Genomic DNA, 15,752 nt, shown 5'->3' on the forward strand with positions numbered 1-15,752 from the left:
TGCAGATCACCCTGAGCACGCATGACTGCGGGGGTCTGTCGCAGCGGGACATCACCCTGGCGACCTTCATCGACCAGGCCTCGGTGCTCTGAAGCCCGCTGCAGTGACCATGGACCCTTCTCATGTTATTGTTTCCATATGACAGTTTGTACAACTGAGCCTTAAACCATAAACCACACAGGAGCTCTTAGATAAGGAGAAACGCCCCGGCTACCTAGCTAAGCACGGCACATTTCACGGCACTTTTTGTTTACAAAACAACAGGAGGGTCAAGAGCGCCCCCATAGTGTTGTGGCCTGTAACAGCACCCCCATGTATTAATCAGACACATGAAGTACCCCTTTAAGGTGATTAAGGTTATTTGAACACTGACATTTGAACACTCTACTGGTAATTGAAGGAAATTAAGTTGTAGAACACTGACTTTTGAATAAATAAATAAAAAACATTTGAAAAAAAACTACTCTTGAAAGATGTAAGGCATGGCTCTCCAACTGGGAGGTACAGCAGTTGTCTCCCATTCAAACTATTCAAATGAACTGCGATTAAAGTTACGATAACCTCGCCTTGGAGGGTCAATACAGAGGGGGGCCAAAGCTCTGGAACATTCTTCAGATTGTGCACTGCTCACTACACACCTATGAAGCTTGTTTGTTTATCTTTATCTACTCCACTTGACCAAACACAGTCCCGGTTGAGTCAGGTCACGACCTTGTACTACTTTTTCTCCTGCGGTAGAGGGCCTTATCTTTTTTATCACGTAAAAAAAAAAGAAATGGACTTATTTCCTCAGGACATATTGTGCCTTTCCCTGTGACTGTCCAGTTGTTCTTCTGATTCTAAATAAATGTGGGCAGCAAAATGACTTAAAAGTACTTCCTCTATTTTTGCCCCCACAAGAGGATCCAGAGCAAGTATTATTGTGCCATCCTTGCCTGGTCCACTGTATACCTTTGACCATTTTCACCTGGAGTAACAGGTGATTCAGCTCTGTTCACACAGTAGCTATGTTCATACACACACGGCCATACACACTTTACTGAAATTAATCCAAATCTTCAAATATGGAATGTGCTTAGTATTAAACATCCCCTTTAAATCCCATGCAACCCCACTCATCCTCAAAAGTTAGACAAAAATCTCAATATGGCCGGTAACTTTGGCAACTGTTTTCAGCCAGAAGTTAGAGGGAAGATTTATTCCACAACAGTCAAAACACACCTGCATAATCCAAACAATGTATTTGTAAATCTTTCCAAGTCATCGTGCCCAGCATTGTTTGACAGCCACTTTAAAATTCATTTTGTGTAAAGTTACTGGTGTTTCCTACAGAGTTCCCCACAGTGCTGACCTTCTCCAATACCTTCCTGTAGTCTCTCATAAACTTTGACCATCATTCACACCAAAACAATGGCTACAAGACCGCAAACACAATTCTGCTCCACTTCCTGTCAGGGCATTATTTCTGTACATATCGCTCGCAACTAAATTTAACTCATGACTAAATAGCTTTGTTAGTCATTGATTTAAGTTATTTTTATAAACTCTTAAACAATGCCATCCACCTACCCACCCACTCCCATTCAACCAGCTTCATAGGACGAACAAGAAGACCCAACACAATAACGAAGCAAAAAGCTTATAGAACATAACAGAACAGAAACACAATTTTTCTGGACCAATACTTTTAAATTATTTATTTTCTTTCCAGGAACAACAACCGATACAAAACCGGGCAGTCTATGTAAGCGCCACCGACCTTATTGGACATGACATTTCATATTTTGCTGCTAGATTGAGTTTCCTGAGACAGGGCTACCTTATGTGTGTGCGCTAGGGCCGGACCCAGAAGGCATACCGGTGAATGCTGCACAAACTCAAACGTACATGATTGTGCCGTCAAAAGTGACAACTCACGGACAAACCACATCGCATATCTCCCAATGCCATTTCCTGCAGAGAGTGATGAAATACGTGTATGCCTGTTTGTGTGTGGGGAGAGACTCCAAAAATGGTTATTAATTCGGATTTCATTCTGAATCACTAGGCCAAGCTTCAAGTTAAACATTAAAGCAGCAAGCAAATCATAACATTGATGCATACGTACATTAATTTCTAAAACATTAGCAAGATATTGTGGGATGTGTCACTTTTTGGCTGCTTCCGTTTAACACTGAACCCTCAAAATTGAAAGTTTAGGTCACATTCTGCACACAGTAACAATGGAATGAAATTATTATATGTTATATAAAAATTAAGAAAATAAATCAGATTCATATTGACCCCAAAATGTTCAAATTCCACATAGTTAGAACCAAATAAAATGGAGAAAAAAAAAAACCACACACATACAAACAGGAAAAAGAGGACTCATTGAAATATCTGACACAGTTAATGATTAATGAAAACATTTCAGACAGGTGACAAACTGTATTCGCATGTTTGGGTATACCCACCACGGTGTCCTGCACTGTGGCCACAGCACTGGTGAAGTCTCTCCGGGTTCCCATTCCAGCCAATCAGGAACCAGATAGGACTCACCAGGCGAGACACAAAACTGACCATGGGGTATCATCCCACATCAACGATTAACTTTTAAAATATGTTGTATGAAATTGTTATGGAAACGATTAAAAAGCAAGAATCATAATGACTCCCTACCACAAAAGAACACGCAGCCTGTGGTTTAATTGCGTTGCTCTGCAAAGCGTTTGCTTCGCTTCTTTTGAAACGACACTTAATCCACCGTTTTCTTCCACGTGAAACGCCATTGCATTGTAATATGGACATAGTGAGGTAGATAGGAGTAGCAAAAAAATGCATAATGCAAATGCACCTAAAAATTTAAAAAGACTTAACAAAAATATTCACAACATATAACCGTTGGAGCAAGCGAATAAGAGAGAAAGTGTTTCATGTTACATTGCAGCTGAATTGTTATACGATATATATTTTTTGCATTTAGTGGACAGACATTTCTGGGACAAGAACAAGGGATACTGTGGGTAAAGTATATGTGAATAGCTACAAATGTTGCTTGGTGGTCTATAAACTGGTAAACGTAATAGGGTTTTCAGTGGGTTTCAGGTGCAATGGACTATGTTCATTTACAGAGACAGTAGGCCATACAGGTGGGCTGTCTGAAACCGGGTCAAATACGTCGTTGTTTTGGATTCAAAACATTTTCTGGGCTCGAGTGATCTTGCGAGCCACTCAAGAGGACCAGGAGGCAGGGTATATACGTCTTGAGAATATTTACTTTATTAGTTAGTTGAAACAGGGACATTATGCACATTAATGACCATTGCTGTAAATGTGCTACTTTTAGCCAGCTGGCTAATTTCAAAGCTTCGAACACATCAGGCAAGCTCAGTAAAGCATATGAAAGCATTTGAATCCAAAACAATTACGCATTTGACCCAGGTCGTGTCTGAAATGGACTCTGGATATGGATATTCAACAAAGCATAATGGACCTTCTCAGAACATCTAAACCGTTTCAAAGTTATTCCTTCAAAACATACACTTCTGCTCAGGAATGGATCTTTGTGTTCCCGTACGGTCAAATATCTCAGAACATTCTAAACGTGCGCACAACAAATTCATTTTCCTTTTCGATCACAAACCGACTATCCTATCCCATTAAGAACTGAGAGAACCTGGCTTTAAATTAGCTGATAAATTAAACCGTTATGTCCACATTCATCATACAAGACTCTTATGTTGCGGAACAAATGAGTATTTCCGCTCTCAAAGAGAATTCCCTTCTCATCGCCTCCACTATATGTTTAAGGAATTAAAGATATAAATTAGTATAATAGTACACATATATTTACTACACCTTCAATATTATTTTTTCAATGCCTCGAGCGCACTTAGTGTATTAAGCAAGATTTGGTTATGCTCATTACTTTTGATCAAAATGACTTTTGAGGGCAAAAAACAACTAGAATAGCATAGCACATCTCCTGGTGCCAGTTTCAACATATTTTGTGCAAAATGGCTTCCTGTGTCATATTTGCCATTAAAAGGAATTTAAAAGGCACTTCTTTAGGAACAGTTAATATGTTTTACTGATTACAGATGATAGTGTGAGATGTGTAAATGAAGTCACATGACACAGGACTTTTCCACAGCCTCTGATTTAGGTGTGAAAACATTTGCTGTAAAATAATCTACTCAAAGTAATTCCCTGATTATAGCTGTTGCATGTTGACCTGTTGCTGTAATTTAATGTCGAGGACCCTGTTACTAACCCTACATTCGTATTTGTGAAGGACTTCAGGACTGGGAGCACAGCCAGCACAGTGGTACACCTACAGTCTACTCAAGCTACTCTCTCATTGCTCATTCCTTCATTTTTTACTAAAGTTTCACACTATCTTCGCAAATTCAATTTTGTTTTGGATCACCTATGCGAAATGCTCTACTAAAACACGTTTTTGTATCATGTCATGGCTTCAAGATCGGTTTATCATATCAATCCCAACATGCTCGTTTAGATTCTTTGCAAGAAAAAAAAGTTTCTCAGCTCCCAGTTTAAAGTGCTTTTCCTCTAGAGCATGGGGGTTTTGGTTTGTTCATCTTCTGCTGTGGTGATGCGGAGGCCTTATTCTGCTATGGTGATGCGGAGGCCGTATTCTGCTGTCCTAGTTCAGCATATCCAGGTGCCTCTTCATGGCCTGAGGGCTGTAGACAAAATGGCTTCCGACAGAGCTCTCATTTCCCTTGTGTTACTAATGAGCTGTATGTGACCGGTTTGAAGAGGCCGGGCTGTTTCAGGTGACCTGGACTTCAGGTTTATAATAAAGTGAAATGGAAACGGCAACATGGACAGACACTAAATGTCGAAAGCTCTGGTTGGTCGGCACTGACCAATAGGCAGCCGTGCATGGATCATGAGAGGTTTTTGGCTCTGTACTGCTAGTGGTCATTCCCCAGAGCAGGCTATCCATTTATAATCACCCAATAACACTGTGATTTACAAGTCACAGGGTAGTACCTATAATCGCAAAAGCCTTTTTTTTTTGGGAAGGCTTGCTGAGAATTCTGATCAACTCGAAACCTACACGAGCCAATCAACATCCGGAGCTGCTCGCTCAGGTTCAAACGAGGTGTGGTTCGAAGAAGAGGCGCCAAGAGCAAGTTCAGCCAATCGCAATTTTCTCCCAAGTTAAAACATGCATGAAATAAACTGACCCAAACCCCCCCACGTCTGAGAAAGGTTTGTTCCTCCCTCGTTAGGTCGTTTACAATCCTTACGTCTCTCCCGAAGAGCCGGAAACTCCTCTCTAACCAGAAGAAGGACAATGATTTGTGCTTTTGACAGGAAATTAGAAAACGGGATGAAAATTAAAAAAAAGAAGAAGATAAGGCAACGAAAGGGGGAATGAACACTGGAGGGCCACGCCCCGGCGGCCTCAGTGTGGCTTGGACGACCCGTTCATGTGGTTCTTCTCCGGAGCAGCAGTGGGGACCGGCGCCTCCGTGCTGTAGAGGCAGTCCAGAAACCCGCACGAGATCTCCGTCACCATGGAGCGGTCGGGGATGGACTGGGCCATGCCGTAGATGGCTCCCTGAGAGAAAGAGAAATGCATTATGGGATCCTCTACACTGCGGTAAACAGCTTACTTTCCTACAATTGAGGATATAAGTTCAGTTCATCGGAGTTGTTAAGCAGGTGAACTTTTCTCTAAATGTAGTGTATTTAAGCCTTTGTGTTCTGATTGGGGTTCTGAAGACCCCAGACAGCTCAATTTTTTTTTCCTAATTTCATGAGAATGGCTTATAAACATGATTTTTACTTGTTTACTCAGATATGTTTCTGTTTGGCCGCAACTAAACAGCATGATTAAATGCAGCATCTTTTCATACGCACTGAATCCTTGATTGCTGTTGAGGGTACAGTTTATTCCATACTACCCCACAGAAATGTGACCATACACACAAGCTCACTCACATGCACATATACGTTTTCAGTTGATATCGCCTTTAGAGACCCCACTACTGTATGTATGAAAATAATACTGACTAAATCCTCAACCAATACGTGAGACCACCTGAGAGGGTGAATACATGAGACCACGGGTGAGAGGGTGAATACATGAGACCACGGGTGAGAGGGTGAATACATGAGACCACGGGTGAGAGGGTGAATACGTGAGACCACGGGTGAGAGGGTGAATACGTGAGACCACCTGAGAGGGTGAATACATGAGACCACGGGTGAGAGGGTGAATACATGAGACCACGGGTGAGAGGGTGAATACATGAGACCACGGGTGAGAGGGTGAATACATGAGACCACGGGTGAGAGGGTGAATACATGAGACGTGATGTCACTCACCATGCCAGTGGTCTTCTCCTGCGGGTTCCTCATGATGACGGCCACCAGGTCGGCGACGTCCCTGACGAACTGCTGGGCCACGTCCGGCTGGGTGTGCAGCAGGGTCACGCAGATGTGTATGCTGCATGGAGACAGAGAGCTGAGTCAAACAGCGCCCCCCTGTGGCCGCCTGGGCTAACTGCGGCTGGGAGCCGCATTCCGCTATCGTGCTAAAGGCACTGAGCTAACGTGCTAAAGGCACTGAGCGAACGTGCATGAATGCCAGGCCTTCATACCGAGCTAACAAAGAAAGGCTATCGATACTCTATCCTCATATCTATCCCAACATTTTATGCTCGAGAACTTACCAGGGCCACAAAAAAAACTAGATTTTTAAGGGTGATGTGACGAATGAATACAATGAATACTGTATGAATACTTAATGCTCCTTAAGTAATAAAAAGTTGATGAAAAAATTAACTAATATCACATTATAAAGGAGCAACGTCAAAACAAAGAGGAAAATTTGCTAAATGTGTCTTTACAAAGCTGAATAAATCGCACCTGGAAGGAAACTGCAGCGTGTTGAGATTCCAGCCTTTGGCGGTGAGGGCATTGGATAACCTGAAGATGTCGAAGACAGTGGAACCCAGGGCCACCACGGACACCTCGGGCTGCCCGAAGACAAACAGCCCGTCTACTTCACGGCACCTGAGCGTGGGCAAGAGGACACACAAACTGAGCCACGCTGGCCAGCAGAGTGGAGAGTGTACCATTCACAGAGGATCCACCAAATCAGTGTTTCAGATTAACTATAAAGCACTGGTCACCGATGTAGGAACAGGTTGGTGTCTTTATACAGAATGGGTGGGCTTTATAAAACACAAGTTATTCCTGCCACAATGGAAGAATACCTTTGTCCTGCATCATAGCTCAAGAGGCTAGATCAAAAATCTAGCCTTTCTATAACTAAGCGCCAACTAGAGAACTTTACAACATGACATGTGCAGGACAATATATTTCACTCAGGACTGTCACCTTTTAAACGGTTAAATTTCAATCCCTGTAGTACTGCCAAGGACGTAAATGTATCTTTTGAGGCACCTCCGTCTAAAGACCAGAACTGATCTATCTACAGTGCCTTTGAGATAGTTCTGTCTAAACACCAGCACTACTGTACCTACAGACCCTAAGAGAAATCTCAGTCTAAAGACAGGCCCTAATGCTCTGAGACAGCTCTAAAGGCCAGCAGTATTGTGGAGGTGGGGGGGGGGGTGTAAAGGCCCTGCTCAGTGCTCCAGACAGGGCGACTCTGGCTACTGCGTACTCAGCCTCGATGAAGCGCGCGGTCTGGACGATCTTCCCGGTGGACTCCACGTAGCCGTCTTCGCCCATGTGCATCATGGTGGCCCAGCAGGCAGCGATGATGCCCCCGGGGCGAGAGCCCGCCACCGAGGGGGAGGCGTAGATGCCCCCCTGCCAGTCCGGGGCCACAAAGTACTGGTAGTGACGGTACATCTGGTCTGAGTAGAGGATCACCGAAGAGCCCTTCGGGGCAAAGCCATACTGAGAGAGGAGAGAGAACCGGAGAACAGTCAGTCAATGTGGAACAGCAGTCGGCCAGGCTTCTAGTCTGACATACCATACCTACTGACTTTGCCTATTCTGTATGTACCATGTGAACTAGATATGATGTTCACAGCTGGAGACAACTGATGCTTATATGACCTGTAATCCTTACTATGACATTTCATATGCATTTATTTCCCTTTTGATAAAAGTGTCTGCTAAATAAATGTAATGAAGTGTAATGAAGTCAGTCAATGTCAACCAGTCAATGTGGAGCGGCAGTAGGTCAATGTCAAAGCCACGACTCCCCCACCTGGAAATAAAGGCTGCAGTGTTTTTTTTTTTTTTTTTTAGCAAACAGCCGAGCTCCTTAATCTCTCCTCCAAAGGGACCCACCTTGTGCGTGTCTGCGGAGATGCTGGTCACACCTTTGACCCGGAAGTCGAAGGGGGCAAGCGGATAGCCGGCCTTGTCCATGAAGACGATGAGGAAGCCTCCCAAGCAGGCGTCCACGTGGAAGGGAAGGTTGTACTTCACAGCCAACTGTGAGCACCACCGCCACCAGGAGAGAGAGGTCAGAGGTCAAGCATTCTCAAAACATGATCCTAAACAGTCAGTTTCTCTGAAACTGAAGAGCTGTCATATAGTAAAATGTTCATTGTTAAATGAACTTACTGTATTCATATGGTCCCTACTGGATATAAACGGTGTTCATTTGAACACTGGGCATTGGACTGTGGCGTTTGGAGCACTGGTAGTTATTATCAAGGAATTACCAGTTAATTTGTATCACAACCAGCAAATTATACAATTCACCACACTTGCTCTTGGTAATGTGCACATGAACTTTGAACTTAAACGTTGTGCTCTCTATTTACATTGTGTCTGCCAGACATGTTCACAAGTCATCAAACGCAAGTCTGAGTCAAGTCTCAAGTCTCTGAGCTAGAGTCCGAGTCAAGTCTCAAGTCTCCAGAATGGTGCAGCCTAAACAACAGTATGGCTTTAGAAATTCATCACGATTCCTATACTAGTTTAAGATATAGAAACCGGAAGTGTAGGTCACATTTTGTATATAAAATCACGTGTGTGACAACTGAAGAAACCGTATTATCAGGGACACACAAAAAACGGGTCATTTAATTTATTTATTCATCAATGAACTGCCATGTCTGAGCCAACATTTTGGCAAAGCCATTCTCAAGATGGCCGAGGAAAGGCTTTGCCAAAACCTCAGGTCTGGGTTCAGTTTCTACAGCTTTTAATGCCAATGTCTATTACAAGCAACCTAAAGTACATACAGTTTATATTTGTATGACACTGGAATAACAATCAATGTACAAACAACTACTACATAATGTTACATGACAGGACATGCAAAATGACTGTCCTGTTTCCATATCGTGCTTAATGTTATATTCAAAAGTTGTTCAAATAGTGCAACCCTTTGCTCATGCAAATGCAGCAGTTTCCGTGATCTATGTTGACAATTAAAATCGAAGGGGCTTTTCAAGCCAACCTGAAGAAGTTTGTCCTAACGTTATTGTACATTCCGCTAGTTTAGCTAACTAATGTAAAGGCCCGGACACACCAAACCGACGGTCGGCCTCAGAGCTCCGACAAAGATCGCCTCGCGTCGATATGCGTCGTTAATGCTGGCTGTGCCGAACACACCGCAACGACGGTCCGCCGACGACCGAGTTGCACGTACGTTCTGCGCCTGCGTGAGAGGTAATAACTCTCCACACCAGCAGGTGGCGGTAGTGTATTTGTCTTTCAAAAAATGGAAACCGGAAGACCGGGGAATGCGTTTGCATTGCGTTGGACCTAGAAGCAGCCATTGTCTCGCTCACAATAAACAGTGTGCAGCAATTTCCTTGTTCTCTCGCTATTTAGTAATACTAATCGAAAATTGTGTCTGGTAGTGATAGTAACTTTGGAATGGCACTGACTTTTTGTCTGTGTCCTCTTGACTTTCTCGTTTGCTTGCTTTGTCGCTTCCGTTTCTCTTCTCATGCACTGATTCGCTAGCTGGACAGCCAATCAGAGAGCTCTCTCTCATCGACGGCTCCGGGGGCTCCGACGCCGATTCAACATGTTGAATCTGCGTCGGAGCCCTCCAAAACACGCCGACGGAGTGTCGGCGTGCGGGACACACCGGAAAGACTCGGCCGACAGGGCGCCACCGACGGCCGACCGTCGGTTTGGTGTGTCCGGGCCTTTAGGCAACCACGTTCCTGTGCTAGTAAACTGACTTCCAGATTAGTTTTTAAAAGTCTGCTGAAAATTGACGTGGTTGTTCCTGCATCTTTAATTTTAATGCGGCAAATTTTGCAAGTTCCAATAATTTTGTTTGACTCAAAGAGCTGAATTATTTAAACCCAAAGGTCACAACATGTGGACCTGTAATGGTAGCTATACTGCAAGAAATACAGTGTAGGATGTTGCTATGGTTGCAACTGAAAAGTGCACGCCGTGGCGTGCAAAACGACCTTGGGTGTCTTAACCAGGGATTATTTTTCATACAAATCATTGAAAACTAACAATTGGTTGTGACATTGTTCACGATGGCATTTGGCAGCCTCTTATTGTTCATGTGTCATTATTGACAAGTCGAGTCGAGTCTGGAGTCCGTGTTTGTGCGACTGAAGCCAGACTCGAGACCTCACCGCTGGCTCAAGTCCTCATCTCTGGTGTCTGACATGTAAGGCTAGACAGACAAGTGTTTGTGTGATATGAGAATTTTGCCGAGTCAGAATGGGCCGTTACCTGAGCCACTTCCTGGATGGGATCGATGACTCCGTGGGGGAACTGAGGGGCGGAGCACACCAACATGGCCGTGTTTCTGGAGATGGCTCTCTTCATGGCCTGCATGCAAAAACCAGAGCGCTAAAAACTACAAACTTCCACAGCTGAACACCCCTCAACCCCCAAACTCAGGGAAAGGACACAACACTAACGCTTCCATTAGCACCCCCTCCCCCCACCCTCTCTCTCCTTTACCCGCACCTCTGGGACAGCCAATCATTGGTTCGGCTCGAAGAATCTGAGCTGATTGGAGGAGACAACATCTCTCACAAGGCAACTAAATCATGTTAAAACATCAAAACTCTGTCAATACGAGATGTAATGGGACTTAATGGACCAACATGGAACAAAGCATAGCAGAAGAGAAGTGGATGTGACGGAACGTAACTCAATAAATGTGAATGGATTTTACAGAATGTATCCGATCGGAACAAAGCAATCAAGTCCATCTGCATTCATCTGAACACATCTAAATTTAAAAGCTCTAGTGAATCTAAAATAGGTATCTGAATTTAAGGGAATCACAACGGAACGTTAAATGAGAAAAGCAGTAATTTCTATCCAATAAGGGTGTCACCGTGTCTAGGATGAGGTCATTCAGTACGACCTGGTTTAAAGTATCTGACGTGATCCCTGGGGACACGTTAACCTCAGGGCAATTTGCAGGGCATTGCTGCTATTCTCGCTAGTTAATGACTTGCGAGTTATTGTTATGACTGTTATTTATTTATTGGAGGCTAGTGGTCTCCTAGAGTGCAGGTAAAGAAGACGCCATGTTGTTCTTTTTAGAAACAAAATATGCCCACAAATCATTTTTAGGTTAGTCATTTTAGTAGTAGTATTAGAATTCGTGTTAGCACTAGTAAATGGGCTCTTAGTATATTGAAAGGTAATATACAGTAGAGTCCAATTTAAAACTTCAGTTGTTGGAAATTTCAGATTTGCAGTTTAAGTGCTGCATTTCTCAAGGGCAGTGTTTTTGTCATCTTTCAAAAAAACAGTCTAAGGACAATTGGGTGGCCCTTTCGGGAGAGCAGTGGTCAGCAAATGGAGAGCTTACGCATGAGAAATCATCAGTTTCTGACGGGTAAGCAGTCATGTGACCAGCAGATGATATGCAGCATTCCTTTAATGGGCCGATAGATCGAAGTGACCCAAGACATACTCAGCAAAATTAGCATGCATATGCGTTTCCCATCCCTGGTGCTCTGGGATTAGCCGCTTCTCTCAGGACCAACAGTCCCACCCCGCCCCCTCCCCTGGAGGGCCCAACAGTCCCGCCCCGCCCCCCTTCCCTGGAGGGCCCAACAGTCCCGCCCCGCCCCCCTTCCCTGGAGGGCCCAACAGTCCCGCCCCGCCCCCCTTCCCTGGAGGGCTGAGAAGTGCTGCTCTTCCACCTTTACCTTTACCTGGGTCAGGTGTGAAGCCAGCCTGGCCAATTAGCAGCACTAACTACCCAGGGGAAAAGAAAACCAGGGCTGGATTTGGATTTGAGGACCAGAGTTGATGATCCCTACCCTACACCAAGTCACTACCAGAGGGACACCATGAAACAAGTCAATGTAAGACTACATAAGAGATTTCTACCCGTTTTACCAGTTGGAATTCCTATGAAGCCTATCCCCCAGGGCCTATACCCAATACTGCGTTGCAGATGTGGGAGTAATATCACTCTCTCTCCCATAATAACCCCCCGGGCCTGTACTGGTAGGCCGCATGCTCCCGTAGTGAGTGTGAGTCAGTACAGCACGTCCTGAACCTAAATACAACTCAAGATCAACCCAGACGGCAGACAGAGAGGAGACTGGGAGGATCCAAAGACTGATAAAACGTCAGAGCGATTGAATTGCGTCTGATGTCAGGAGGATAAATAAATTTACTGCAGAGGGAAGGTGGGCGGAACATCAGGGTGGGAGGTGCTTGACAGGTTTGGATACGGACCTTGACGTCGACTTTCATGGTCTCCTTGTCCAGGGGAATGTGGACGAGCTTCATGCCGAAGTAGTGCGCCGCTTTGTCGAAGGCTGCGTGGACGCTCACGGGCGCTAGGCTAACGGGAGAGAACAGTCACGGCTTTACACTGAAGACTAACAACAACCACACAACATAACACTATTAAACACGACAACTATTAAACAAGACACAACTATTAAACAAGACACAACTATTAAACTGCTACAGTATTGTGCAATCGACATGTAAATAATATAACATTAAAACAAACTGGCAGTAATTATTGAAACATTGCAATTATAAACAGATTTGGACAATTAATACAATAATTACCATAATAAAGGTAATATCCACATAAAACAAAAATTAAGAAGTAATTAGCATTTGCGTTAAACAAGTAAAAATCATGACACCTTCCTATGCTCTAGGTATCTGGCCTGTAGCGTAGTGGTTAAGGTAAATGACTGGGACAAGCAAGGCCCTTAACCCTGCATTGCTCCAGGGGAGGATCGTCTCCTGCTTAGTCTAATCAACTGTACGTCGCTCTGGATAAGAGTGTCTGCCAAATGCCATCAGTGTAATGTAATGTAATCTGTTCGAAATGCTACAATAAACTTGAACATGCATTTCTTTGTTCAGTATTTTTGAAAATGGCTCTGAGAATAAACGACAGAATTGGCATGAATAACATTTTTACAAAACTACTTTTGGTTCACAGTGTGAGGAGCCAAAACCTTGAAACAAAAGCACCCTTAGGGCTACACCACTATGGCCCTGAAGAACTAGAGCTTGGGGTTCTTCTACAAATGTAATGAGCTCTGTGTGTGAGCTCTGTGTGTGAGCTCTGTGTGTGAGCTCTGTGTGCGAGCTCTGTGTGCGAGCTCTGTGTGCGAGCTCTGTGTGTGCGAGCTCTGTGTGTGCGAGCTCTGTGTGTGCGAGCTCTGTGTGTGCGAGCTCTCTGTGTGTGCGAGCTCTCTGTGTGTGCGAGCTCTCTGTGTGTGCGAGCTCTCTGTGTGTGCGAGCTCTCTGTGTGTGCGAGCTCTCTGTGTGTGCGAGCTCTCTGTGTGTGCGAGCTCTCTGTGTGTGCGAGCTCTCTGTGTGTGAGCTCTGTGTGTGAGCTCTGTGTGTGAGCTCTGAGCACAGCCTTAGAGTGGATCCAATCTTATCTCTCTGGCCGGTCCTCCCAGGTGTCCTGGGCTGGAGGAGTGACAACCCCTCGCCCCCTTGTTACAGGAGTCCCCCAGGGCTCAGTCCTCGGACCCCTCCTCTTCTCCATCTACACGAGATCCCTTGGCCCCATTATCTCTGCTCATGGCATCTCCTATCATTGTTATGCCGATGACACCCAACTCTTTCTCTCCTTCCCCCCATCAGACACACAGGTCTCTACCCGTATCTCCGCCTGCCTGAGAGACATCCAGAGCTGGATGGGCAACCACCATCTAAAGCTCAACCCAGATAAGACGGAGGTGATCTTCATCCCTGCTTTAACCTCTCCCTTCTCTGATTTCTCCATCTCACTAGGGGATACCACAGTGACCTCATCCCCTAGTGCAAGAAACCTTGTAGTGGTGATGGACAACAGGCTATCCTTCTCCACGAACATCGCTACGGTGACCCGGGCGTGCAGGTTCTTCCTGTACAACATCCGGAGAATCCGACCCTTTCTCACCACCTACTCCACTCAGCTCCTTGTTCAAGCAATGGTCCTGTCCCGCCTGGACTATTGCAATTCTCTGCTGGCTGGCCTTCCAGCATCTGCCATCAGACCCCTACAACTCATCCAGAATGCTGCAGCCCGTCTGGTATTCAATGTTCCCAGACATTCACATGTCACCCCCCTGCTCAGCAACCTCCACTGGCTGCCTGTTATGGCTCGCATCAAATTTAAAACTTTGGTGCTCGCATACCAGGCAGTTAAAGGATCAGCCCCTGTGTATATTCAATCCCTTATCAAGACCTATACACCAACAAGACCCCTCCGTTCTGCCACTTCGTGCCGTCTGGCACCTCCCTTTCGCCACACCTGCACTTCACGCTCACTACTGCTGTCTGTCCTGGTCCCACGGTGGTGGAATGACCTCCCGGTGAATGTCAGAACGGCAGAGTCTCTGACCTCCTTCAAGCGCAGACTGAAGACCCATCTCTTCAGGCTACACCTTTCCCTCCCCAACTCACAATCACTGTGATTAGCCTTAGACCGTAATGGCACTTATGTATAGATATCGTTACTTGTATAGGTATTGTTGTTTTTATTGGCTGTTGTTGTATTCTAGCTGCCAACAGTGGTATGCTAGTTTGAATGTTGATTGTACTCTTCAAGGGTTCTGAATTTCTGTATGTTTACACTAGGACTCGGAACTGTACTGTCCTCTCAGGTCTACTTTTGCACTTGTTCTTGTGATTGATTTGCACTTTGTTGTACGTCGCTCTGGATAAGAGCGTCTGCTAAATGCCACGTAATGTAATGTAATGTAATGTGTGAGCTCTGTGTGTGTGAGCTCTGTGTGTGAGAGCTGTGTGTGAGCTCTGAGTGTGTGAGCTCTGAGTGTGTGAGCTCTGTGTGTGTGAGCTCTGTGTGAGCTCTGTGTGTGTGAGCTCTGTGTGTGTGAGCTCTGTGTGTGTGAGCTCTGTGTGTGTGAGCTCTGTGTGTGAGCTCTGTGTGTGAGCTCTGTGTGGGAGCTCTGTGTGTGGGAGCTCTGTGTGCAAGCTCTGTGTGTGTGAGCTCTGTGTGTGTGAGTTCTGAGTGTGAGCTCTATGTGAGCTCTGTGTGTGAGCTCTGTGTGTGAGCTCTGTGTGTGAGCTCTGTGTGTGAGCTCTGTGTGTGAGCTCTGAGTGTGTGAGATCTGTGTGTGAGCTCTGAGTGTGTGAGATCTGTGTGTGAGCTCTGAGTGTGTGAGATCTGTGTGTGAGCTCTGTGTGTGTGAGCTCTGTGTGTGTGAGCTCTGTGTGTGAGCTCTGAGTGTGAGCTCTATGTGAGCTCTGTGTGTGAGCTCTATGTGAGCTCTGTGTGTGAGCTCTGTGTGTGAGCTCTATGTGAGCTCTGTGTGAGCTCTATGTGAGCTCTGAGTGTGAGCTCTGTGTGTGAGCTCTGTGTG

The 15,752-nt window shown here is 45.2% G+C and overlaps 2 protein-coding genes across 4 annotated transcripts in view; one reads left to right on the plus strand and one right to left on the minus strand.

Annotated features, from left to right (window-relative positions):
- The window catches only part of pcbd1 (pterin-4 alpha-carbinolamine dehydratase/dimerization cofactor of hepatocyte nuclear factor 1 alpha), a 4,008-nt gene extending 3,589 nt beyond the window's left edge, over positions 1-419 (plus strand). For both annotated transcript variants that reach the window (XM_061228524.1, XM_061228525.1), the window contains one exon: positions 1-419. This exon is cut by the window's left edge and continues 1 nt beyond it. In XM_061228524.1, coding sequence (XP_061084508.1) covers positions 1-92 — 92 coding nt within the window. In that variant the 3' untranslated portion in view covers positions 93-419.
- A 1,263-nt stretch (positions 420-1,682) lies between these two features.
- The window catches only part of sgpl1 (sphingosine-1-phosphate lyase 1), a 29,424-nt gene continuing 15,354 nt past the window's right edge, over positions 1,683-15,752 (minus strand). For both annotated transcript variants that reach the window (XM_061228760.1, XM_061228761.1), the window contains exons 8-14: positions 12,643-12,751; positions 10,663-10,761; positions 8,290-8,436; positions 7,652-7,890; positions 6,889-7,035; positions 6,346-6,466; positions 1,683-5,575 (exon numbers count right to left, since the gene is read on the minus strand). In XM_061228760.1, the coding sequence (XP_061084744.1) occupies positions 5,420-5,575; positions 6,346-6,466; positions 6,889-7,035; positions 7,652-7,890; positions 8,290-8,436; positions 10,663-10,761; positions 12,643-12,751 (1,018 nt within the window). In that variant the 3' untranslated portion in view covers positions 1,683-5,419. The remainder of the gene's footprint in view (positions 5,576-6,345; positions 6,467-6,888; positions 7,036-7,651; positions 7,891-8,289; positions 8,437-10,662; positions 10,762-12,642; positions 12,752-15,752) is intronic.

Source organism: Conger conger, chromosome 18 (genome assembly GCF_963514075.1).
Source record: "Conger conger chromosome 18, fConCon1.1, whole genome shotgun sequence".
Taxonomy (NCBI): domain Eukaryota; kingdom Metazoa; phylum Chordata; class Actinopteri; order Anguilliformes; family Congridae; genus Conger; species Conger conger.